This window comes from Beta vulgaris, chromosome 5 (assembly GCF_026745355.1).
Source record: "Beta vulgaris subsp. vulgaris cultivar EL10 chromosome 5, EL10.2, whole genome shotgun sequence".
NCBI lineage: Eukaryota > Viridiplantae > Streptophyta > Magnoliopsida > Caryophyllales > Amaranthaceae > Beta > Beta vulgaris.
Window position 1 is genome coordinate 33330961 of NC_079206.1, and position 27569 is coordinate 33358529.

Here is a 27569-nt window from a genome sequence, read left to right on the forward strand (position 1 = left end):
CTTATGTAATAGAGATATGATATATATATATATATATATATATATATATATATATATATGACTTCCTTAAGAATTGTGCTGAACCCAATACTACCTCTATATTTTTTAGTTGCACCATTTGTTTTTTTACATTTATCAAGACAATTCTTTGAACGTTAATATCTCTTACTGTGTGTAAGTAAAAATTATAAAATTTTGATATTTGAAATCCTCGCATTGAGACGAATCTAATAAGACCCCACTTGATCATGTTTTTTCTTATATAATAATACGAGATAGATTAACAAAGTTGGTTGATGAATAATGCCACAAAATCAAATAGTGCAACTAAAAAAGTACGAAGATAGTATTTTGCAACGATTTGTATGGAACGAACAAAGTATATTACAATATGTTAAGCACGAGCTTATATCTAAATGGAACAAAGTTTTGAAGCCAATTTCACGAAACCGGGAAGTAAAACAGAATCATCATCTAATAGGTGCTCAATCTCATAATTAAACATTTAACATCCAATTTCTGAAAAATATTACAACAAAGAGGGCAACTACTGGAAATAGAGCTTTTAAAGATTATTGGATCATTACATTATTTGACATTATACAGACAAGAATAGATATAATGGTAGCCTAAATAATGTACAATAAAAAAAACTTGTGTTAGAAATGCTAATTGTACAAAATTGCAATATAGAGCTATCAGCTAGTGCTGCCAGACTGTTCTCCAGAAAAGGCACTTCCATAAGATGTTGATCCCGTTTGTGAGACCGTTCCTCCACGAGCTTTCTGCAATTGGCGTATTCTGAAGGCATCTTTAGGAAGGGGAACGCTCTGCACTGATGCAGTTTCATCATCTTCTTGTCCTGCCAAGGAAAACATAAAACTTACATGATGCTGAGCAGGGAGCTAATCACACACCCTAAATACAATGCAGTTTGCCAGATGAACGTAGCATTGTAACTAAGCTTCATAGTGATCAACTTGTTGAGTTCTCAACTGGAACAGAAATAGGAATCCATACCATTCATAGTTAAAGCCACCATATACATTAAACAACCAGCAAAGTCTAGTACCAAGTCACGGAAGAAAGAAAGCACTTCTATACGATATTAAGACGCTGTGATTCTCAAGGTATATAAAAAAATATTCTTCATGGATCAAATTTGCTTATATTGACTTAAATCTTCATAATAATTCTTGACTCCTGGAATACAATAGGATTTGAATGCAAACAATTAATATGAACAAGAAAGCAAAAAAGTATCGTAGTTTTATGCTATCTCATATGAACACATGCATGATTTTGGAATAGCACTAATAGGTATGTACCATAGGAAAAACATTGAACAAGAGAAACGCTCCGTTTGGTTGGACGTAACATATTCTCAGTGTAAATGATTTTTATGAAAAACAATTTACAATGGAAAATACAATTCCAAAATTAGTTTTCGTTGTTTGGTTCCAAAATGATGACATTTCTGAAAAATATCATATTCTAGCGGAGACAAAGCAATAGATTGTGGGTTTCAGATGCAACTCCCAAACACTTTACCGCTTAAGCTAGCTACCATCAATAGAAGGTCTGATCTCATATATTGACATTAAGACTCCGTTTGGTTGGGTATAAAACATTTTCAGTATAAATGTTTTTCATGGAAAACAATTTACAATGGAAAAGATAATTCCAAAATTAGTTTTCCGTTGTTTGGTTCCATGTAAGAAAAATGATGAAAAGAAAGGAAAATGAAAAAGAAAGTAAGGAGGTAAGGAGAGGAGTGTAAAGGAGAGATCAGAAAAATGAAGGAAAACAATTTTCCCTTGATTTTGAAAACAGTTTACTGCTAGGGAAAATGATTTTACACTCCTTTGCAAACCAAACAATGTAAAAATAAAAATAGAGGAAAATAGTTTTCCAGAAAAACGTTTTAAGCTGTACCAGACGGAGCCTAAGATGTGTTTTCTGAAAGACCCATTATACTCCTTATTAGCTGCCCTGTGATTCGCAACATGTCTAAATGATAGAAGAGAACGAGCCACACCATGCATATTTAACTCATGTCCATTCTTCACACAGCACTAGAACAGAGTGACATATAGCATGATAATACTGAAGCACTACAGTTGATGAACATACTCGCTGCATCTTTCCTCTTTCCAGATTGTCTATCTCTTGACATTCTCACAGATGAGCCACTAGGAGCAGGGCGGGCTTTGTGTGAACCAGAAGGCTCGCTCATACCAGACACTGCTCCTGCAGGTACTTGCGCTGCTGAGAGCACATGCTTCGACGCATGCCCTGTCACAGGGTTGCTTTGCAGACATATGGACAGCACAAAATCTACATCTGGTGCTGGACCTGACGTTGGAAAAGCAACAGTTGAATGAGGGGTCAACAAAATCACAAGAAACGATGAACAAACAGGAGTGGTGAACGACAGTGCAAGTTGGCAGAATTCTGAGAACTGATTAACAATAAAACAGCATGTGCAGGCACAAAAAAACAAAATTTGGATTAAGAATTTCTCATTCCTTGAGTTCTCTTTATCTACACCAACAATGTCAACAGTCCAGGTAAGAAAAGAAAAGCTAGACTAATTAATGGATTATCTTCATCCAGAGTAACTTCTATTCCTCGAGTTTTGCAGAGGCTTTAGATAATAATAACGAAAGCAGTGATGATACATGCATGTAGACAAGGCATAAGGCTGGAGACTGTATATAAGTGGATAATCACAGATATTATCACTTTGCTTGAGTAAACTTTTTTCTGTTTCGTGCATTATTCCTTCCCCTTGTGCTTTCCTCCACACTTATTAGAAACCTCGCCCTTATATAGTATAAGGTCAACTACCTTAGGTGAATGAAAAAGCCCTCTTGACAGCCTACATTATACTTTATCTACTTTTCTTTCATATGGCTTCTCCACCTCAGAGATTACAAGGAAAAAAGGAAAAAGAGGTAAACGATTTTGAACAGTAAATGCTGGCCGATTAAAAAAAAGTTCCTATATTAGGAACCTTAGAATGTTAGACAAAAATCACCAAAGCTATTGCTTCGTACTGAACCACAGAATAGCCAGAAAAAAAAGGTTTCCCCTTGTTCCTCTATAGGCTTCTAAAGCCATTCTAGAAACTTATAAAAATGAGTATTATTTATGCTGTGAATTTTGGCAACTAAGAGCAAGTTAAGTTCACTAATGACTAGTAAGTCTTAAGTAGGACATGCTCCTGCATCAGGATTCAGGAGATACATACAAAATTAGGCCATCATTAAATATTTCTGTATGAGAACAAAATGAAACTTATCAGTAGTTTATCAGATTAGGAAAGGAGGTTCATTTTGTTTGATAAGATCAAAGTATCATCAAAACAGGAGTTAAATCTCCAGAATAAAGACAATATACACACTGGAGTACATACAGAGTATGAAAGACTACAGTGTAGAGCTGTTCATGTATCATTAACTAAATAATGTAACAAACTGGAGCACTCGGAATAAGTTCAATTATCACCTTCTACGGCAGGAAGATTTGCTAAAAAAGCTACAAGTGCAGGAGGAGCTGCTTTCAAAATCCCATCAAATGTTGACATGGTAGTAGCGGCAGCAGGAAAACCACCTGCCATTCCGCTAGGAGGAACTGTAGACCCTGCAGCCCATGATCAGAACTTCAACTACTAGAAAAGGATGCAAGTAACAAAACAGCGTTTCGAGTGTAAGATGGGTGGCATGTTCAGATTGGCAAGATGTCACAATAGGTTAATTTTGCAAATTTTGGAAGAGTATGTAGTGAATCATTGATGATGCAGTGTAATTTCACAATTTGCTTATCATAATATGAGAACCTTAATGCCTCAATCAGTAAGTCTATGAAGTGCTCGGCTTGTGAATACTTGCATATTACTCAAAGTAAAAAAGTTCAAGAGATCAATGAAAAGCACACTTCCAAAAAAGAATCAGCCTCTGACGTCCCCTGAGTTTCAGAATACAAGTGCACTTAATGTGCTAAACATTTGTGAACTGATCGGAAATGAAACTTCATTAGGGTCAGGTTTAGTTGGAAAATGTAAGATCATGAGTTTCTAATTGAAAATTTTCAGAGCATGCAAGCCTTCTAATGAGTTTGCTATGCCCAGAATTTGCTGTAGAAATCTTCTGAATTAACGAATAACAAATATAATCTAACAACGAGTCCACAAAAAGTTTTGCCTGTCATGTTATAAAAAATCACACACATAGAAATCAAGTTCAGGACCAAAAGTCATAAGCAATATAGATTAAGCAATGCACCCAAGTGAGGCTGCACTTCCTAGGCCATGAGTGGTGCAAGACTACAACTCTCACCTCCGCATGTGCAGAAAATTCGATAAATTCATGCAATTAATGAAAATTATGGAGAGGACAGAGAAATTAAAGGCATAGCTGTAGCTTTAAACTTCTACCATACACATCCATACACAGGATATTATCTTCAAGCATTAAAATCTCTTTGAAGGTGACATACAGCAACAAAATGGCACACTAAATTGTTTGCAGTCTTTGCACCATGTTATAAAGCATGCAAGAAGTTGCATCATCAGAAATATACTTACACAGAGATCCAATATCATGAGAATTTGTGCAATAAGAACTACATATTTACATGTAATTCTAAAAGTGGGTTGCATACCTAATTTCTGCCCCGGTTCATATGTCACCATCTGAGTAAGATCTGGATTAACCACTTTTGAGGATTGTTCCAACATTGTGGTAACTCCTGAAGTACTCTTCTCTTCAACTTGAAGAAAAAGCAACCCCATAAAAAGTTGATTAGACAAGGAAAAACTATCAAAAACAATCAAGTATTCAGAAAGCTTGTACCTATGGAACCTGCTCCATTTGGTACGCTAGTCTTTTCCACTTTTGTGTTCATGTTATTAGCAAGCCACTGGAAGTTCAAACAAGATTCAGTGTTTAGCACTCATGGATCATCATATTCTCAAAACATACTAAATATCTTCCATAGTTTTGCTCTAACCCGTTAGAGGTCTCGCCCATATTTAGTCACCAGGAAGGTCTCTAATGCCATACTAAATCACTGTGCGGGGAGAAAGAAAGAAACATAAAGCGCTAAAATTTTTAAGGTGTCTGTGATCAAGGAATAATGCGCTGCTATCATTAACAAGTGTGTCCATTCTACGTCACGTGCTAGGCCACCTATCAGGTTCACCTACACTAGGACATCCAAGGAAAAGGCTAACTAATTTTGGTATGAGCTGGCAGTATGAAAGTTACTGATATTTTAGTAACTAGGGGGAATGTAGCTGACATTCTAGAATCTAAATCTACAAATAAGGGTAAGGATAGAGAGGAGGTTTTATCGAGAAAACTATCGAGAGAAGTAGTCTTGAGAGAGCTCACATTCCTTTGGAATGAGTGTGATCATATTTCAGTTTTTTTCTGTGGTAAATCAATACAATATTGTTTAGGCCCATTTCTTGGATCAGCCCACCTATGGCAAAGTTACTAAAATTCCCCTACATCTAGGGAAGCCAACCCTCCACCAGCTAGAGGTGACTAAAATGCCCTCATTTATTGGGGCTCCTATCCTCTATAAATAAGGGTTATCTCATCAGACAAAGGTAAGCAATTCTAAGCTACAAAATCGAGAGCATCTCTCTCTACATTGATCATTTTCTCTCTCTAACTCAATTATCTACTGACTTGAGCGTCGGAAGGGTGATCCCAAGACCACCCTCGGGGTAGGCTAACCTTGTTTTGCAGGATTCCAACGTACGGATATCGGAGATCAGGCATACCTTCTTGAGGCCTACATCAAATCTCTCATCATACATTAGCATCCTCAATTTCTAAGCAGAAACAGTTTAGCGCCGTCTGTTACTTCGCCACCACTCAACAAGATTCACCTTGTTGCTACTCGACAAAACTCACCTCATTGTTGCTCAGCAATGGCCCCAACCAAGAAGACATGCTCCCAAGCCAACCGCTCCAGCATCCCATATGCACCTACAGTGTTATCCCTCTATCCCAATAATGAGGATTCCACCCCAATGGGGAATCCACTGCGAAGTTGGTCATCCCGTAGCATTAGTTCAGATATAAGTAGCTGACCCTCCACCCATAACTGCAACAGACGTCACCTTGATTGCATCTCATCTTCAACAAACTCTCCAGCAAAGTCGGATGGGTATGGTTTCCACTCGTTGCGAGGAGATCATTCATCCTTGCTGAGATGCTCAGCCTAACCGGCTGGGACCTAAACAGAGGGAAGTTTCGCGTCAACCCTCAAAAGGGCAAAACATGTTATCACTCGGAACAAGTTGTATCAAACAGCACAACCCATGAAGACTGATCTGAACAAGGGGTGTGGTGACTCACAACCACAACCCCTCCAGAATAGACAGTGGCATCCTAAGTTTATCATGTAGTTCAACCACAGGTGCCTATTCATCAAAAGAACCGACTCATCAACGATATCTATTCATCAAAAGGTACCCACTCATCCTTGGGTGCCCACTCGACCAAAAGGATATACTCAGCTAGATGTGCCTACTCATCATCGAAGACACCAAGTCATCAACAGTACCTACTCCTTCAATGTACCCACTCATCCTTGGGTGCTCACTCAACCAGGGCATCTACTCGGCTTTAGATGCCTACTCAACCAATGAGAAATTTATCTCAGCTTCAAAGGCACACTATCAAAAGCCTTACGTCGCCCAGATCGATCAAGAAAAACTAAGTAAAATACCTCGAAGACTATCAAGTCAACAAAGGCGAGCAGAAGGAGACTCAAAAGGCGAGAATTTCGCCGTGGCACCTCCTCAGTTATGAGGGGGAAATCTCACTAACATAGCCGAAAATGGCTAAGTACAACATATTGAAACATTCATGATGTCAAAGTGGCGAGACCCAAAGCCACCCATCTCCGCCAGATCCAGACCCACTCGGCCAGTAGGAGACCCCCCTCTACTTCGCCGAGCCATTCTCATACTTAGCAAAATTCAAGCTAAGTACTTAATTGGCAGCCACTCGGACGACATGGGGCTCATTAGCCTCTCATCCGAGTGGCGTCCGACCCGCTCGGCCAGTAGGAGACCCTATCCCCTTTGTCGAGCCGCTCTTATACTTAGCCAAATTTAGGCTAAGTAATTCATGATACCTGCTCGAACAGGGACTCGGTCGGCCACTCAGTCCTACACATACCTTGAAGCGTGGCACGATCCCGAGTCCTCCCTTCCCCTCTCGGGACTAGCGGGGTACCCTAGAACATGGATCTCTCTCGATTTTCGCTGCTACCCTATCCGTTCCTCCAGCGTGGGGCTAATCACTTGAAACCCCATTGTTGGATATATAAAAACTCTCAAAGGAGGAACAATGGGGCCAACAAGCTTCATCAATCAAGAGTTTCTCCATTAGCACCTCCTGAGCCAACAAGAGGAGCTTCCTACTAACTTAGCCGAAAAACGACTAAGTACCAGCAATTGGACCTACTCGAGATCCGATTAGCGTCATTCTACATCCTCGGGAAGCATGGGGTTCACTAGCCCTCCTGAGTCGAGAAGTTCGTTCATGGCATCTCCTCAGCATTTAGAGGAGCGTTACTCAAATACTTAGCCGAAATGAGGCTAAGGACCTCCCTCGGCATCTCGAGGAGCCCTCAGGATTTAGAGGCGCGTCACTCATATACTTAGCCGAAATCAGGCTAAAAACCTCCCTCGGCATCTCATGACCTCCCTCAACACTTCAAGGAGCGTCACTCAAATACTTAGCCGAAATTTGGCTAAGGACCTCCCTCAGCATCTCGAGGAGCGTCCATGACCTCCCTCGACACTTCGAGGAGCGTTACTCAAATACTTAGCCGAAATTTGGCTATGGACCTCCCTCAGCATCTCGAGGAGCGTCTATGACCTCCCTCCGCATTTCGAGGAGCGTCACTCAAATACATAGCCGAAAACAGGCTAATGACCTCCCTCGGCATCTTGAGGAGGGTCCATAAGCACTTCGAGGAGTGTCACTCAAATACTTAGCCGAAAATTGGCTAAGGACCTCCCTCAGCATCTCGAGGAGCGTCCATAACCTCCCTCGCACTTCGAGGAGCGTCGCTCTCATACTTAGCTGAAACTGAAGATAAGTACTTCATTGGAACCCACTCATACTGCATGGGGCTAATGAGCCCCTCATCCGAGTGGCGTCCAACATGCTCGGCGTAGGAGATCCCCTCTCTTTTGACGAGTCGCTCTTATACTTAGCCGAATTCAAGCTAAGTACTTCATTGGCACCCACTCGGACAGCATTGGGCTCATTAGCCTCTCATCCGCGTCCGACCCGCTCGGCCAGTTGGAGACCCCCTCTCCTTTGCCGATCCATTTTCATACTTAGCCAAATTCAAGCTAAGTACTTCATTGGCACCCACCCGGACAGCATGGGGCTCATTAGCCCCTCATCTGAGTAGCGTCCGACTCGCTCGACCAGTAGGAGACCCATCTCCTTTGCCGAGTCACTCTCATACTTAGCCAATTTCAAGCTAAGTACTTCGTTGGCACCCACTCGGACAACATGAGGCTCATTAGCCCCTCATCCGAGTGGCATCCGACCCGCTCAGCCAGTAGGAGACCCCGTCTTGTGACGAGTCGCTCTCATACTTAGCTAAAATTCAAGCTAAGTATTTCGTTGGCACCTACTCGGACAGTATAGGGCTCATTATCCCCTCATCCGAGTGGCGTCCAACCCGCTCGGCCCCTGGACCAAGAGCACCAAGTCGGCCACTCGGACAAGAGCACCGGGTCGGCCCCTCGACCAAGAGCACCACCTGGTCGACCAAGGGAGTCGCTAGGCCAGACACTCGGTCGGCTAGGGCAAGTCACTCGGCCACGCACTCGGTTGGCTAGGGCACCCGGTCGACCACAGTCTCTCGGACATGCACCCGGTCGGTCATGGGAAGTCACTCGGCCATGCACCTGGTTAGCCATGTGAGTCTCTCGGCCAGGCACTTGGTCGGCTAGGGCACCCGCTCGGCCAGGTGAGTCACTAGGCCAGGGCGCCTGCTCGGTCAGGGGAGTAGCTCGGCCTCGACCACGTCAACCAGCCTATATTTCTCTCGGCCAAGGGAGCTGCTCGGCCAAGCGAGACTCCCGTGCTTGGTTAATCCTAGCGCCAGAAGATTTCCTCCGCTACGATCGGCATGAAAATTTTGGGTCCCGCTCAATATCGGCAAAAATGCAATCACCTTATTCTGCCAATCAACCGAACTAAAATGGCGATTTCCACTCCGACTACTTGGTGTGGGGCTAATTGTTTGGGCACATTTCTTCGATCAGCCCACCTATGGCAAAGTTACTAAAATACCCCTACATCTAGGGAAGCCAACCCTCCACCAGCTGGAAGTGACTAAAATTTTCCTCATTTATTGGGGCTCCTATCCTCTATAAATAAGGGTTGTCTCCTCAAACAAAGGTAAGCAATTCTAAGCTATAAAATCCACAGCATCTCTCTCTACATTGATCACTTTCTCTCTACCTCAATCATCTACTGACTTGAGCGTCGAAGGGGCGATCCCGGGACCACTCCCGAGGTAGCCTAACCTTGTTTTGCAGGATTCCGACGTACGGATACCGGAGCTCAAGCATACCTTCTTAGGGCCTACATCAAGTCTCTCAGCATACATTAGCATCCTCAATTTCTAAGCAGAAACAATTATCTAACTGGTTTTGTCCTATATCATACCTATATTGCTCCAAGGACCTCATTTAGATACAGCTACAAACTAAATCTAACACATACCAGCATAGTTCCAACAGATATCTTTAGCGACATACCTGATCGACATTAACCAATATGCAAGTAAAAGGCAGTAATGAAGAACAATATGCTATGGCATTAAGTAACACTACCTTTCACAAAGTGACTCTGTTTACATTGATGGTTATAACAACCACTAAACCAAAATCTTTCAGATATGAGACGCACCTAAGACTCAAAGTTCTATTATGGAGTAAAACATCTAGGGTTGACTAGTAAACCAACAGCAGTAGGATTATGTTATCTGTGATAATCGAGATGCATGCTTTCTAAGATCTTATCTAGGCAAAGCCCATAATCATTTGTTGGTTGTTCGTTCTTTCTTTGCTTTTATTTTCTTTTTATTTGAATAACTTCTGACTGTGATAACCAAATTCACGTATAATTTAAGGGTTATTAAGTTAAATCATTAACCCTTTCTTAATAGGCTTTTCAAATAACCCAAAAAATATAGAAAAAGAAAAGAAAAAAAGAAAGGGTTAAGTAGAGCACCATTTGTGCCAGCAAGTAATCAAAAGCTTCAGCTCTCTTTTGCATAAATTGCTTAGAGAGCCTGCTATGTTAATTGCCTAAAATTGTTCTTTGAAGATCATACCATCTTAGGGGACACAATAATACAACAATCAACAGTGTATGCAAAAAAGTGGAATCTCTAGCAACACTTGATCAATAAGAAACAATAAGCACCGTTAGGCAGTAACTAGAAAAACATGTCTACCCAAAACCATAAAACCTCTTTTACCCAAAACCTAAAATGGCATCAATATTTATTTTTTAAAGGATTTTTTCACCAATTACCCCTGTGGTTTTTCAAAATTCATGGGGCGCCCCTAATTTTTTTTAATGCACCAGGCACCCTTACTTTGGGGTAAAATGTACGAAATGCTCTTAATGACTAACGGTGTCAAGTTTCCGTTAGTAATTAGGGTTCATTAACCCCTGTAACCCTAATTAACTAACTAAACCCTAGCCTCTAACCCTACGCTAACCCCATAACTGCAAACCCTAACCCCACAACCACCTCCCCTCTCCCTCCCTCACCCCCCTTGCAACAACCCTCCTCCCCTGTTGATTTCCCCAACCCACCCCCACCCGTCCCCTGGCAGCAACCCCCTCTCCCCTGGCAGCAGCCTCACCCCCACTCATCCACCACCTCACCTCCTCTCACACTCCCGCCACACCAAACCACCACCGCTGCGGCGTCGAACCCCTATCATTTTCCAAAATAATTTTCGAAATCATTTTCAAAATCAGTTTTCGAAATGAAAGATATCAATGATGAAGGAGGAGAGAGAGACTAAGAACAGCATCGACGGGTGTGGGGAGGGGGAATTCGACGGGGTGGTGGGGGACGGGTGGGGGGCTGCATGGGTGGGGGAGGGGTGGAGGAAGGTGGTGGTTGGGTGGTTAATGTTGGGGTTAGGGTTAGGGTATAAGGATTAGGGCTTAAGGGTTAGGGTTAGAGAGTTAATTAGGATTATAAGGTTAATTAGGATTAATGACTAACGGAAACTTAACAAGTGTTAGTCATTAAGGGTATTTCGTGAATTTTATTGAAATAGTAAGGGTACCTGGTGCATTAAAAAAAAAATTAGGGGTACCCCGTGAATTTTGAAAAACTAGAGGGGTCCCTGGTGAAAAAACCATTTATTAAATGCTTAAGTATTACATTAGCCACCTCTATAGGATTCCACAGTTTCCAACTCATCAGAATATTTAGAAGTACTACAATTGCTTATTAAACATATAATTTGACTTTATATGTTCTATCATCACTGTTTTGTTCCTTCTTCTGTTTTTTTTGGGGTGGGGAAGGGGGGGGAGGGGGTTAAATCAAGGATACTTGAAGTGAAACGCACCGCTTGCCGTGCTAGATGATCCAGATCCTTGGATGAACATGGCCAAAGATCCATGAAACTGTATCGTGAAATTACTTCCTGTAGTGAACCCTCTTGTGCTACACCTCCATCATCACTTGTCCTGGAAAGTGCCTCTTTCCTTCTTTGCTCAACCTGGCAGTAAGTACCAGATACCATGAAACTATGTTAAAAGCATTAATATTGTGTATTACACACATATCATAACACACTGGGAGCACCTAAATACTTGTTTCAACTTTCAATGTGGCATAACTTTAACATCCACTTATCATACAAGCTGCCAAATCTATTCATTTTATTGTATTAGTAAAGTATATTTCATTCATGTTTTGCATACAGTAACAGATTAGTCTCACAAGACATCCCATCTTCATCTCTCCCCCCCCCCCCTTCTCCTCTCCCTCCTCTCTCCGTCTCCCCCTCCCCCTTCCCTCTCCTTCCACCTTCCCCTTCCCTTTCCTCTCCCTCTCCTTCCCCTTCCCTCTCCTCTCCCCCCCCCTCTCTCAGGAGCCTATCTAGGTGCGAGGTGAAGTGGTGCATCTCATGCAAGCGAGCACAACTTTTTCTTGGAAGTAGATTTATTAACCAATCTATACTAAATCTAGTATTCTAATGATAATACGTATATGTTACTTATATTCCAAAAAGAGTATTATAAGATATTTATTGGGAAAATTTGCCAAAAAAAAGCTTTTACGAGTTCATTTTTGCGAAAAAAAAAACCTTATAAAGCATTTTTTGCGAAAACAAACCAAAATCAAATTTTTTTTGCGTAAACAAACCAAAATCAAAATTATTTTTACAAGATGAAACCTAGCCACCACTACCAGCAACCCCCAACCCTCCCTCCTCCATTCTTCCCTCCTCCACCCCTCCCTCCTCTCCTCTCCCTTAGTCCATCCCCCCCCCCCCAACCGCTGCGTCACCCAGAAACAATTGTTTACGTTCTTCGATTTTTGATAGTTTTAGTTTCATTTGTGGTAGTAGTGGGTAGTGGGTTTCGTGGTGGTGGTGGTGGGGGGTTGGAGGAGAGGGGGGAAGGAGGGAAGAAGGGAGAGGGTAGGGGCGAAGAGGGGTAGGGGGCTGCCGCCTTAGGAGGTGGGGGGGTTGCCGCCTAAAGGGGTGGAGGGAGGGGTTGGGGCTGCTGGTGGGGGTGGGGTGGGGTGGGCTGCAGGTGGTGGGGTTGGGCTAGGGGTGAAGTGGGGGCTGCAGGGGTGGGTGGGGGGCTGGGCTCCCATGTTGGTAGTGGTGGCTAGAGGTGGTCAACGCCGGAAATTCTATAGTCAACACCAGAAAATGATACTAGGTTTGTTTTCGCAAAAAATGCTTTATAAGGATTTTTCCCACAAAAATGAACTCGTAAAAGGTTTTTTTGGCAAATTTTCCTATTTATTACTTGTATAAAACATATTAAAATAAACTATACAATAAGTGAATGTAACAGCATGCCGAAGGCCAAAATTCGTTTTAGAAGAAAGCAAAATTTATTTTAACAGTTACTGGACTTACTAAACATGGTATAAATCATGCTAAGCAGAAGATTTACTACCTAAGCAACTATAATAATAAACAATGAGCATACCAGCTGGCAATTGAAAATGAAGAGCAGTCTGCAATTCAGTTTTGAAGATAACAATTAGTAAGGATTTACTACCTTCAGCATGCTAGCAAGGTCTCCATATGTTTGCTCAAATTGCGCAAACTGCTTCCAAACCTGTGGAATATGATCACTAGAATTAAACACTAGTTTTAAGAAAAAGCCACATCAAATAACATAATGGACCATGAGAGGATGAAAAGCAAAACTAGACTTTAGATAATACTCCCTTGCATCAGAAATACCTTACTAAATCACCAAGCCTTAGCCTTTAATATAAGTCAAAACAACAAACAACAACAACAACAAATCCTTAATCACAAAATGGTTTGGGGTCGGCTAACATGAATCGTCATGAAAAATAGTTTATGTGATAGAAGACATGATAAGAGTACATGAATAAGAGTTTAAAGAAAAAAAAAATGAGGGAGTAAAAGTGAGAGGATCAAGACGAGAGGAAACATAAGGAACCAAAAAAACATTGATTGAATATTGAGAGAAAACCAAAATATGGGAATATAAAAATAAAATTTGAGAAAATTATAATACTATATACAAGAGGTAAAGGGAAAATCAAATTTGAAAAAAGAAACTGAATGATTTGAGAAAACCCTAAATGGAAAATCAATAAAGTGTTTTGAGGGGAAAATTTTCTGAAATACAAGAAAAAATGTAAAAGAATTCGAAATGGTGAAAAAATAAAATCAAGCCGTGTAACCGGCATAAATTCTCTCCCTCAACAATGCCATATTTCCTCAATCCCAAGTAAACTCATATCACTCCCAATCACCCTTTCGATATATGTCATATGTTCTAAAGTCAAACAAGATATTCTACAGCACCATTCACTAAATTAATACTATGGTGATTCAACTTTAACCTGAAAACAATTTCATCCAAAAAGAGGAGAATACAAATAAAGCCAAAAAAAACTGGAAAACAAAGAGTTGTAAAACCAAAAGGCTAAAAATTGAGTTGACTCCAAGTTCTACCAATTTAAGGACTAATTCAGTAAAATTTAAGGCTGGGCAGTGAATTTCCGCAGCAGCAGATCTTACCAAGAAATTTCAGAGAGGAACATTTAAATGCAACCACAAGTTTAGATTAGTATCAATGAACATTGACAAAAAAAAAAAAAAAGCAAACGAAACCACCCCTGAATCCACTTCTTCATGGAACCAAATCTTTAGCACTTCAAACTCCATCAAGCAAATAAAACCAACCCCCCGAATCCACTTACTCATCGAACCTAACCTTTAGCACTTCAAACTCCATCACTTCCACAAAGAGCTCCAACTTGCCCAATCAAAAGCCTTCCTGTTAGAAATTACCAACCACCTCATCGAGCATTACGACCAGTGAGCCACATACTCCCTCCATCTTATTTAGAATGTCAAATTTTCCTTTCTAGGAAGTCCCAAAATAGTTGTCAAGTTTCCATTATTAAACAGCAAAAACATTTAATGTACCACTGAACTCAATTCTTATTGGCCAAAAGTAATATAGGAAGTGGAAAATATAAGTTACATAACTATAAATGATGTTCCCTTTTTTTTTTATATATTCCTAAAGTATGACAACTAAAATGGGACGAAGGGAGTATAATATTTGCCTTCCCCATTCCCCACAATGACAATTAGCACTCAGATCCACTGAAATAAAGATACACAAATCTACCTATCAATCAGAAAGGACCTGAAAGGACCCTATTAACACTCGTAAAAAGATTTATCGTTTTAATTATTCCCCTCATAAGGCACTCTTCATGAAGGAGGGGGCGAAAAGGGTGATTTTCAGGACATGAGATATGCTCAAGATGGTCAAACTTCACCAGCTCCCATCACTTTCCAATTAAGGGAGAAGAAAAATCGCTTGGGACAACCCCCTCCCCATGAAAAATTAAAATAAGGAACCTCAATCTCAATACAACCCTTCCCCGTGGGTCTAACTTCCATTTGTTCCCTAGAACAGACCTCATAAAAAGTTATATACAGATAAAAAAGGAGAAAGAAGAACAACATAATAAATCTCCTTGTCAATGGCTCCCTGACCATAGCACTCATCTTCCATCTCCAATTTCTTGATATAAGAGACAACACCACTACACCAGTACCTCCTATTCACCACCTTATCGGAGTCTCTCATCCTAGCCACTTGACTTTCACCATCTATCTCATACTCTAGAGAAAGTTCTTCTAGATAATTCATAAGAGATCTTTGTTTCCTATCTAGCTTTTCAATTAGACCACCCTCTTTCTCTCTATCCATGAAAGCAATAGACTGTCTCTACACTCTTTATTTTTCAATTCGCAAAAACATCCTAGTTCTAAGACTTAACTCTCTCCTTCACATATTCAAATCTGGGAGAGAAATCAATATAAAATGGGATAGAACTTCAGAAAACTGAGAAAAAAAAATCCTAAATTAAAGGGAAAGTCATAAGTTAGGGGTATGTTACCCAAAACCTTAGGAAATCAGGGAACTCCTCTAACCACTAATTAACAAGAAAGGGATCTTAATATATAAGTTACATGTGACACTCCATCCCCTCCGCTGACTAAGTCAACAAGGCAACCTAAAGAAATATGATAGCTACAACCACAAGTCCAAGCCAAAGTCCCTCATAGTTTTAGTAATCGGAGGCCAACCCTTGTTCACACCAAAGCAGATATCCACTCCTACCCCAATCTTTCCCGAACTCATTGAGAAAGCCCTTCCACGACCAGGTCTACGTGGACCATATTTAACAACGAACTCTTAAGTCCATATGACAACAATATTCCCTAAACCCCATTAAAAAAGAATACCAGCTAAGTAAAAATCTTGTAGAGCCTAATAAAAAGGCTAATCACCCAAGAACCAAGGTAATGTGATTTTCTTACTATTGCTCACAACTCCACTAACAGAGGGAAGGGGGGAAAGGCCATGAAAGATGTTGATAGACACACCCTTTCAGTTTAACATTTCTTACAAAACTAAACCCCGCTACTTAGGTTGGACGAAATTGGACATAGTTACAACTTCCTAAATGTTAGCACACATGGACGTATGTGTTTCCTAAATGTGCCAATAACACTCTTTTCTCAGATTGTCGGCATTATCCAATATTGCCAAAAATCATCTCCTACATTTGTTTATCGAACAAGTTGTTCTTTTCATATAATATTATAAAGTATAAACCTGACGAAATCCTTTTCTTATATCTTCTGCTACCTTGTTAGGATAACAAGCCCAATATAGTGGTCCATTATGGTGTTCGAACATGTATGGAGTAGAGGAACCAATGCAGGAACCTAGTATGCCGTTGTACAGAGTTCATACGCTTTTCAGTTACCGCTACATCGAGTGGTCCACGAAGTAGTCTCCATAGCATAAGAAGTTTTGTTTGTACAACGACAAGTTATCTCCGTAAGATTTTGGCTTGGCAAATTCCTGTTGCTTGTTTGTCTCTTTTTTAATTAGTTTCCAAATTTAATGAGGATTGTAATTAGGTAACTAGATAGATTTTTGGTATGTGATATTTTCTAGAATTGTTATCTTGGGGATAAGTATTATAATTCTAGTAGAAGAGGGATTTCCTTATTTAGCCTATAAAGGGGGTTTAGGCCTAACCAGAAAACATAAGATTGTCATCATAAGTGGAAGGAACCATCAAGTGAGATAATAATTTTTGAGCGGAAATCATGAAGTGGGGGGACTGTATTATTTTGGAACTTAATAATACAATTTATCATGAGTGAGGAAATTACAATTTCCTCATAAACACGTGTCTCTTATTTATTGTTATTTTGCTATTACTACATTGTATTTGCATTGTGGTTCTTGTGGTCTTGGGCGGGTCAGCACCAACAAACTAAACATCAACATTTAGCAGTTACATTTAGCTAGCAAGAACTACATTGCAAACATAGCACTAATCTTCTGTCAACACCAATTGGCAAAGGGGAGTTTCACCAAATATATACAAAATCAGAAGCTGCCGGAAATATTGATCATGAACTGACATTACAATGACAGTCAAAACAACAGAAAACCAAAAATTAGAAATCTTGTAGGATCCCACCAAGCAATATGTATGCTTGTGTAGTGTGTACAATTCAAAAGTAAAACCAAGTGACTGATTTCGGAGAATGAACTTTTACCTCAACAGATTCTTCGGGTGGAAGCGAGTTGAGTGCACGTTCGAACAAAGCTCTGATGTTTCGATCATCATTTAAACGTGACAAAAAATCTGCATATCTGCAACACACTATTAGGACGAAGACTAGAAAGCTGGTCCAGTAATATTTATGTGGGCACACACACACACACAAAAAAAAAAAGAATTGTGTTCTTAAATAATTGTCCAATGACTTTTTAGCAATCATTTCTGAACCATAGCTTGAAAATTTTGCTACCAGCGATCATATATAAAGATTAAAGATATCACAATCTCATAAGATCATATTTCCACGGAAGAACGAAATGACAATGAACATCATAGAATATAATTCCTCTGTCCCATATATATCCCAGTGGACATTTGATCAAATTTCCAAAAACTAAGCCAATTTATGCCTGGCGTGGAAGAAGTTATATATAAGGTGGTTGTCTACAAAAACTTTTACATCAGTTGGTTCTTTTGTAAAATGCCTAATATATAAAGACAGTTACCCATATAGTTTCTTGTTATCTAAGATCCATAAATAATGGTCAAAGTTTTTTCTTATAGGCCATAAAAAGGTCCCTTCATAAAGTTGTAAATCAAGTATAGAGCTCACTCAAGGATGTATCCAGGCTCATGCATGAAACGTTTTAATCCTGCTTCAAAAATATTATGAGCAACCTGTATGAAGATACAACAGAGTATCAATCAGTAGAATTAAGAGCAGCGACGATAGATGAACAAGAACTAGAAAGCAATGGTCCAAAAAACAGAGAGTATGTAGTTCATAAAACAAATACTTCTAGTATCATACACGTATCTTGGTTAAAACCTTGGAGGAGAGCGTGTTGAACTACCTTAGGATCCTTGTCAAGACAAAAAGCCATCATAGCATATGCAACATAAACATGATAAGTGCAATGTGGTGATTTGCGAACATCCAGAAAGTATTTGCGGGCAGCTTCCACTCCTTCAGTTCTTCTAAGGAACCTAATAAACTGAAGCATCAAATAGAAGGCATATGTTAAGAGGTTGAAAAGACAAGTCAAGTGTCCCAAACGATAGAGGTTTATCAACATGCAACAGAAGCAGTCTCTTCTAAGCGATGACATTATATTAGAAAAACCAAGCATTGCCAAATACTGGTCACATTCTTCAGGTAAAGACTAGGATTCGATAATTTTATTCTCTTTCTTCAATTTCTTACAAACTTGTATATTTTAAGCAATTATAATGTGGAAAGCCCATTACACCTGAATTCTTGACAGGTCCCTGATGACTATTTAGTCCATCCACTGTTTTTTCTCATAATTAAGAAACAGGACTATGTATCATTACTTTCAGATATCAATTATGTCACACTTTCCTGAGGAATCAAGATGATGCAGACGAAAAATATTTCCAAAGCAGAACTCTTGCTGCAGATACATGTTGTTGACTCTTTGAAATAGAGCCAGCTGAGTCTAGTAGATACTGTTACATCACCAGCATTCTCAAGAATTGCTATGCAGAAGCAGGAAGAACTATCTCATGGTTCTGTACATCATATTTCGAAAAATATCATATTTTACTCATGAAAATCTTGAAGAGAAGTTTTCTTTAGGGTCAAGATCATAAAGTTGGAGAAGAAACAGGAAGTAAGATCTCCAAATTATCCCTATTCTAATTCTTTTTGCTTAATTACAGTATGTCTATTCATTGTTCAGCCATGTATTAGTGCATCTATATAGCATAATCAGCTGTTATGATATATGATCATATTGTGATAGTATGCTCAAAACAAATTGGGACCAACAAAATTGGTACATGAAGTCAACTCCGTGAGCTCTATCTGATCGTAAAACCTGAATGATAATAGCTTGTATAAATGCTGGACCTTTTTAAAAGGGGGAAGACTTCTAAGATATGGTCTTCACATTAAGTTTAGATAACTATTTGAGTGATCTTTATCCCATCCCAAGCTGCTCTAATATAATACTCTAAAAACGGGTAGTTAATATGTGATGTCTACCATTTCTGATTAGTACTTTTTCATTCAAGTAAAAATGCCCTTCGAAATTCCTTCAAAACCTTACTTGTATATGTGAAAGTGCTGTTGCATTCACGCCATCACCCAACAGGCTCTCATAAATCTTCTTTGCAAGCTGCATTGAGGCAGAAAATCTCCTAATCACGGATGAGCATATGCAACCAACATAGATATTTAATGATATAGAATTATAGATGTTCAAGGTGATATATCGAGAGAAGTTCAAACCTGGACTGCTCCACGGGATTCCTCCAGTTCAGCATAAGCATACTTCAGCATCTCAGAATCTGCTTTCAGAGAAACAAGTAAAAAATAGGAAACAAAATAGAGACTACATACGAAAGCCTACGAGGAAAAAAGCAGAACAACTTCTATGTCATGAAGAAAACACAGAGTGTCCTGTTAATTAAAAGAACATTACCAAATGCTATGAGAAGTCAAAAGCAGAAAAGTCACCTGGAAGAGCCTTCAAAGCTCTCTGATAAACTTTGACAGCAGAATCTACAGAACCACTTTTTGCATGCCATGTAGCATAGTCATACCATACATCAGGATAATGATATAAATACATCAGACACTGGTATCAGCCAAAAAGAGGCAAGTTAAAAAGTGACAATAAGACTGCGCGTGAAGACCAAAGAAACAACATGAGAAGCAAAGCTACAATCAGCAAAAGAAAAGGATGGCGTGCTTGGCAGACCGCATATGTTTTTAGATCAATACAAAGTTGCAGGGATTTTTGAACATTAGCTACCTCAAAAAGAAACCTAGTTAAGAAATCAAACTGATCTCCGTGTCCAGAAGCACATATAGTACTGTAAAGAGTACAGATACATATTTAAGCTCTATGGTACAAAAAAATGCTATCTGCACCCTTCAAATTTAATTAGGCTATAATCTTTGTTAGCTTAAACTTCCTCGGGAATCAATAAGCCCTCAAGTTGTAAAACTATACTTCTTTTTTTTAGCCTCAAGTTTATTTTCCCTTTCTGAGTGAGTGAAGTGATTTTCTCTAAGGAAATAGGCTAGTAACAGTGAGAGAACAAGATTATATCATAAGTACGCTAAATCTAGTCGTAAAACTTAAAGGGCAAAATGGTAACTCTAAATTTTGGATTTTTCACTTTGGTACCAACTTAATATTAATTATCAATGGTAGTCCTGTGCTTTTTGTTGTACTTGAGAATGTGGCATTAATAACTATCTTTTCCTTATAAAAAATTGGTAAAAGGGTTGTTCATAAACTACTTAAGGTTTTTTAAACTAGAATGGCATAAATTCCCTTAAAAAACTGTTTTTCCTTTCTCTCATTAAAAACCTATTTCATTCACGTTTTTAGTAAGAGATGAATGAAAATAAATTGAGATTCATGTCTATCTAGACACTAAAAACCTTACTTAGTTTGTAAACAACCCTTTTAACAATTGTATATAACAAAAAATGGTTAATAACACTGGTTTCTCAAGTATAACCATAACGCGTGGTTTCCAATGAGGAATTAAATTAAATTTGGCCATGAAAGAGAAAAAGGCCAAAACTTAGTGTACCAGCGAGAATTTCCCAAGTAATTTTGCATCTTAATACTAGTCCAGTGTTCACATGCCTGTACGTCCATTTGACATTTGGTGAAATGGAGAGGAGGGATTCAGATAAAAAGGGGAAAATTAAATTCAGAAAGAAATGAAAGAACAAATAGATCAGACCAAACACAATATCAAATGGACTTTACTGCACAAAAGGGTACTAATTATTTTACCTGTTCATAGGCAAAGACAATTCTCTTATTAGAAGATGCGCTGTCAATCCTTTGCGGATTTCCTCTGCAAAGCATATATTTGCAATAAGCATATAATTACAGGAAGATCACAAGATGAAAAAAGCAGAGGAAAATACTGTGTTGGTTTCAAGCATAAAACTCCCTGTTTGACGCTAATAACATAAAGCAGCTGCAAGAATAAAACCTTACATATAACCAGTGCCAATACACTGATCCATGAAATAACTTAATACGATAAGGTTCAACAGAACGGCTGTGAGGTTATGCTGTTGACATGTTGATAGGCATAGAAGTGACCTAAGCTGATAACAGAAAGCAGCTACAAGCACAAAACCTTACATACATCCAGTGCCAATAAACTGATCCATGAAATAAAAGACAAATTTAATATCGTAAGGTTGTACAGTGCAGCTGTGAGGTTACGCTCTTGTATCCATACAAGAAGTGACCCAAGCCTTTCATTACCTGAGTTGTTGGGGACTTAATTTGTTTTTCATTCTTCCAAATCCAACATATCTTATCAGAGAATACTCTAACTTGGTACATAAGGCGCAACCATTCTAATGCGCATGGCACAAAAAATCAGTTAGTTGACAACTGCATTCAGAATCAGTCATCCAGAAGGGGGTTGCAGAACAAGAAAGTTTGGAAGGATTTAATGAAGTGATGATGGTGGAAGCTAAGGGATATGTCATCTGCAAATGCTTGTGCCGTCAAGACTTCTAGATATAGGCATCGAAGGAAGAAGTCACAAACTTGTACATACATTTCTACCAAACTATGTGTATACCTATTTTTATGTTCCGTAGGTCTTTAAACCCAGGCTTACTGGCATGGTTTTAAATATTCAATGAGGATGCGATGACAATAACGGTCGCTGAACCACTACCGTGGCCAATGTGCATGACTTGCATTTGCCATGGCCCTATATCACGATCACGTTATGCTCAAAAACCTTAACAATGTGCTCACGAATTCGTGATGGGGCTGAGATTTAAAACCTTGTTGTGCGAACTTTGTGCATGTAAACCCTTAGTATAGTAAGTTGTACCATTATAATCTTGCCATGCACTGATAACATTTGATCATGTCAGTCTCACTATATCAAACCAAGCTAAGCTTGGCCTAGTGGAAAGGATTGCCCCTTCAACTAGGTAGTTCAATCCCCACTAGGGGTACTTTGGGAGAGGGGATCACCGTTACTCTTCCTCCTCACTCCTGGAGTGTCTCACCAACTAGCTCAGATTTGTTTAACTTGCGAGAGAATCCAACCCGATAATGCCCTTCATCTTATCTATCTAATTGGAAAAAAAAATCTCATTATATCATTCAGCCTCTTCGTGGGGGCATTGACTATGACAAGACCTTGATGTACACAACATGACAATTATGTGAAACCTTTGTTCGACGCATAATTCAAATCCTCTCACTTAGGCTCGCTAGCACGTCTAACGGCCTAAGGTGCTACACATTCCGACCATCTCAAAGTCAAATATCGCCCAACATGGTTAAGAAACGAGCATCTATAAAAAAGCATTGAAATGGCACCATACGCATAAGGACGAGTAGAGGATTCAAAACAATGACTAATGAGCATTGAAGGAAAAGTAGCCGAAGTTGAGGCCATGTGGACTGCTTGGTTTTAAGAGGCACACCCACGAGGCCCTAAATGTCCTCGGAGACTAGGTGCAAGGTGAAGGCGCACCTATTGTGCAATATATGCACGTATCCCCTAGGTGAGGTGCACCTTTACTCTTTTGCTTTTTTATTTTGTGACAAAATTATCATTTACAAACTTCTATTTGTTTGAATAATATGTGACTAGACTAGAAAATTAGACAAAATATAAGACAGCCTATTTAAAAAATGTGAAAAATAGATTATGAAGAAAAAACATGTTAGGGAGCACTCAAACAAGATCCCACATGGATATGTTTATTTTTCTATAAAGTAGTGCATAAATATGGTCAAATCTTCAAGAATTCTAGATCGTATTAGAATGTTAAAGCCTGGTAAGATCCAAATCGAATATCTTCAAGTCAAAAAATTTGGTTGTTTTAAGAGACACCCTCTTTCTCTATCATGTTTCCACTAAAATGCATCCAAGGTGTTGCACCCAGCACCTCGCTGGAGGCAGCTTACTGTTAATTATTGCGCTCAACTTCCCATACTTGTTTTTACAAGTGCCTCAACTCCCTCTTGCTTGCTTTGTAAAAAATTAAGGCCAACTCAAGAAGATTGTGATTTGTCATGCAATGTAGCTTGGCATAAACAACATGACTTAGTTCATGGACAAGTCGACGATGCACTTGATAAGGCTCAACACCTCAAAGGCATTGGTGTGATATAAAGCGACATCAGATATTCTCCTTGATAGTTATTCTAACATAAATAAAAACCTTAGGATATAGGGTTCACAGTCAAGAGAAAGCTAACACTGCATAGAGGTTCCATCATGATCACGTGAAGTGCATGTATTGACATCGATAACATGTTAGACAAGGATTGGTTATTCAATTGAAACCATGGATTGAGAAACTGATCCCAATAAGACCCGCATCTGAAGGCTCATACCTTCTTATGGACTGCAATGGGAAAATGAGTCTTTTTACTTGTATGTAAGGCTAAATTCCCAAAAAGTGGCTCCCAAGCTATTCTAAACTTCTAATTTCTAGGTTCCCTATGCCCCTATCCCAGATGAATGGTACATGAATGTAGGCAAAAGGGGGAGAGCGATCACCTGCAACAAAAGAAATTGCAAACAATGTCTGCATAATCAAGGGCACAGATAAATAGGAAGAGAAACTCAGCAGATATGATCTATGCGGGAAAGGGAAGCTGTGGATTTGATGTAAGTTGATGTCACATTTGATCGAGGAAGATTAATATCATGGTAGACAATGGCGTTGCCTACAAGTCAGCTCCATTACAGTATCTAAGACAATAAGATTTAGTTCAGCCTCACTTGCAGGAGCATGACCGCAGAACATGAACACAAATATGGTAAATTTGATCGGTTATGTCAATTTCATAGTGGCTCCAATGAACAATTGTAGGCTGGTTCTCGGTAAAGACTTCCCGTCTAGGATCATTGCTCGTGGTGAGACAGGAACCATATCTCCTTTTTCTTTTTCTTTTTCCGGGGATGAGTAATGAAGACATATTTACGAAGACACCAAAGCCATGTCACCATTATAGAGAATGAGGGCGGAGGTTCAAACTTCAAAATCTCCGTCAAGCTATCATGTAACAATTTGTTTTCAATATGAAGCAACATCAAATGCCATAGAGAATCTAACATTTGATTAGCTATCCAATGGCCTACAGAAGGAAACTGGATTTCTTGTTGAGCATATTCTCTTAGAGATCTACTGCTTTTCTTGCTTTCATACGAAATTGCAACTGGAACCATCCTCTGCACTTCAAGCTTCAGCAATCCAACCTTTCTTCAGCCTTCTTTCCAACCCAACGAGGGCATCTTCGGCAGATCAAGGTTGATCCCAAGTATATAAACTAAACTAATGATAAGTTCCAAAGAGAAACAACCCAAGGACGGAAGCTATGCAATATCCCCTCGTGTTCCTTATGAAAAAATCCATTGAACACATGTTTATTAGTACAAAAAGGAAAATTCCAACAGTGATGAGGATGATCATCATCCCCATTACAATGTCCACATAGAAACCTGTGACTCACAATATCGTGAGGCTTAATTCTAAGAATATATCAATTGAGAAAGAGCAGTAGTATACAATAATATGATTTAGAAACTACAAGTATATAAATGAATTGCGACAAGCTTGCAGCAACAATACTTACTTTTCAAACGCCAAAAGTTTTTTCCATGTCATCCATTGCTGTTCTTCCTGTAAGCAATCAGATAAATCAAATTCTGCATGGAGGAACCACGAGAGATATGAAGGTGTCAAGTGGGAAGGGAACAAATTCTAACTGCAGACGATTAATGATTCTCTAACAAGTGATGTAATAGGTAAAACACCTAAATTTACAACACAGAGTAGACACACTCTTGTATGTGATGGCAAATCCATCACTGAAGGAGCTGCAATATTCTTAGCCACATAAAAAGGAACCCTTATCTCATGTGCAAAGAAAATCAAGGCAAGTCTACACTTCTACCCAAAGCAACTTCCCAAGCAAGTTTTTAGGATTGAACCGGTGACTGGTCACATAAAGGCTTCTCACTCTGTGTCCTGTGGATATTAGGCGACCAGAAGCACACAAAGTAACCTTTTTCGAACCTTAGTGAGGCTAAAGGATATAGAGCTTGTTTGGTTAATCTTCGAATACATGGGAAATTAGAATTCCAAGGAAGTAGGTATATGTGTTGTTGTTTGGTTGGCAAAAACATGGGAAGTAGAACTTCCTAGGAAGTTCGATCTCCTACAAAATGGAGGAAATAACTTACCTAGGCCCCCCTAGGTAAGTGGAAATTCCCATGGGAAATAGAATTTCCCATGTTCAACCAAACAAAAAAATGTACTTCCTAGGAAATGAAATTTCATGGGCAATGCAAATTCAAGGGAAGCTATACTTCCCAACTTCAACCAAACGACCTCATAGACATTTTGCTCTATTCCTTCTGAAAAAGTCACATATGATATAGATAAAATATTGGAACTTTAATCGTTATCTATATGTGTACAAACAGACAACACATAAGGACTTGAAAATGAAAAGGAGAAGGACGATTACTTATACTGTGAGCTTCATCTACATTGTTTGCAATCGCATGCTTAGTATCAGATATTTTTGAAGTCCAAGTTCATTAATCATTTAATTTTGGTGGTACATCAATTTTCAGCAAGTACATAAAACTAAAAACCACCTGATGAAAATTTTTTAACCACAAGATTAAAAGTGAACTGCTTAAGCAAAAAATTTACAAAAAACAAAGAACGTTTACTTCAAAAATATGTACCTGAAGCTTGCAGTACAAGAATGTATAATGTACCTATCCTTCTCACCCTACTTATTAAAAGAGGCTTCTCATTTTATCATATGTGAGTGTGTGTGTGTGTGTATACATGTATACATCAATTTCATTCCAACCAAAATTAATACATATACATTGCCTTGCAGGAACCAGTTGGCGGGACGGCTAACATGTTCCAATCAATTTCATCAGCGTATTTCTTCCGCTCTCTATAGACAGCTCTCGCACTGTTAAACTTTGGTTGATACTCCGATATAAGCCCTTTAGCCTGCAAAACAATCATCACATATCGAATCGTCATATTGCACATCTTCCATGTCTTTAACATCAAGTGGTTCCCCAATCCACTCTCCAAGAATTTAAAAAGAAAAAAAAATGGGAGGTGGGGGGAGGAATATAACAGAAGGATTGGTCCATATCTGCATACCATGTTATGCTTCCAAGGACCTTTTTCTCTCTTAAAATCATGGATAGAGCAATATAAATCAAATAGCAAGGTGGACATAAAGAGATTCCAAGGATCAGCTAACTTCAAACATGTTGTGGCAAAAATATCAAGTATGCGGGTTCATCTAAAACTGTTTTCTTCTAAGCAAGCCACAAGAAAGGACTTCAATCCTACATGCAACATGGGACGAGTGCCCAAGAGATGAGAATCTAGATACACAGGCAGATATGACAAAAACACGTCCAGCACGCTTTATACTATATTAAGGCATAAGACTAGCTAAATCCTAAGCAACACCCCATTAGACAAATTTAAAGTTGGGGAAGACATGGCTCAGCCAACATTGGAGATGCAAGCAATGCTGTGACAAATGCCTATGCAGAAAAGCAAAACCATCATTATGTGTAGACATTTGTCATATCATGACAGAAATCAGTTCATGGTTATAAGCATCATAAGCCAGCTCATGTGGCATGCCTATTTGGCCAGTATGCTCAGAATAAACTAGCTACACTGCAATATACATCTGGTCCGAACCAGAGGACTCGAAGAAAGTAAACTTCAAGATTGGTGTCTACTAGAAATACAGCGGAATCTAAGGAGGAATGGTTTGATTAGACACAAGTACCATTTCTAAGTTAAATTGCCAGGGTTAAACTAAAAAAAGATAACCCATCCTTGGTCTAAGCATTGGAATTACCTCATTCACAATATGCTTGAAAAAAAACCTTATAATCATCACATAAGAAGCATACTCAATCAACTATAGTTTTCTTCCTGTAAAGATATATTTTATTACAGGGACACATCAGTATAGAGATCAAAACTAACTTTCACTGCTACGTATTAGAAAAAGATCTTGAAGACACCTCAAAAAATTAAGAATTATCTATCAAATCACTATGTCAATACTAAAACTCCATTCTTGGTCTAGATAACT

At 39.2% G+C, this 27569-nt stretch overlaps 1 protein-coding gene across 1 annotated transcript in view; it reads right to left on the reverse strand.

Annotated features, from left to right (window-relative positions):
* Positions 1 to 457: 457 nt before the first annotated feature.
* LOC104893770 (cleavage stimulation factor subunit 77) overlaps positions 458 to 27569 on the reverse strand; it is a 41157-nt gene continuing 14045 nt past the window's right edge. Inside the window, exons 8-23 of the mRNA XM_010679906.4 lie at positions 26321 to 26449; positions 25044 to 25090; positions 21204 to 21267; positions 19904 to 20024; positions 19676 to 19734; positions 19494 to 19562; positions 18276 to 18416; positions 18035 to 18099; positions 17417 to 17513; positions 13332 to 13391; positions 11657 to 11809; positions 4857 to 4923; positions 4666 to 4773; positions 3511 to 3645; positions 2134 to 2355; positions 458 to 862 (exon numbers count right to left, since the gene is read on the reverse strand). Coding sequence (XP_010678208.1) covers positions 699 to 862; positions 2134 to 2355; positions 3511 to 3645; positions 4666 to 4773; positions 4857 to 4923; positions 11657 to 11809; positions 13332 to 13391; positions 17417 to 17513; positions 18035 to 18099; positions 18276 to 18416; positions 19494 to 19562; positions 19676 to 19734; positions 19904 to 20024; positions 21204 to 21267; positions 25044 to 25090; positions 26321 to 26449 — 1701 coding nt within the window. The 3' untranslated portion in view covers positions 458 to 698. The remainder of the gene's footprint in view (positions 863 to 2133; positions 2356 to 3510; positions 3646 to 4665; positions 4774 to 4856; positions 4924 to 11656; positions 11810 to 13331; positions 13392 to 17416; positions 17514 to 18034; positions 18100 to 18275; positions 18417 to 19493; positions 19563 to 19675; positions 19735 to 19903; positions 20025 to 21203; positions 21268 to 25043; positions 25091 to 26320; positions 26450 to 27569) is intronic.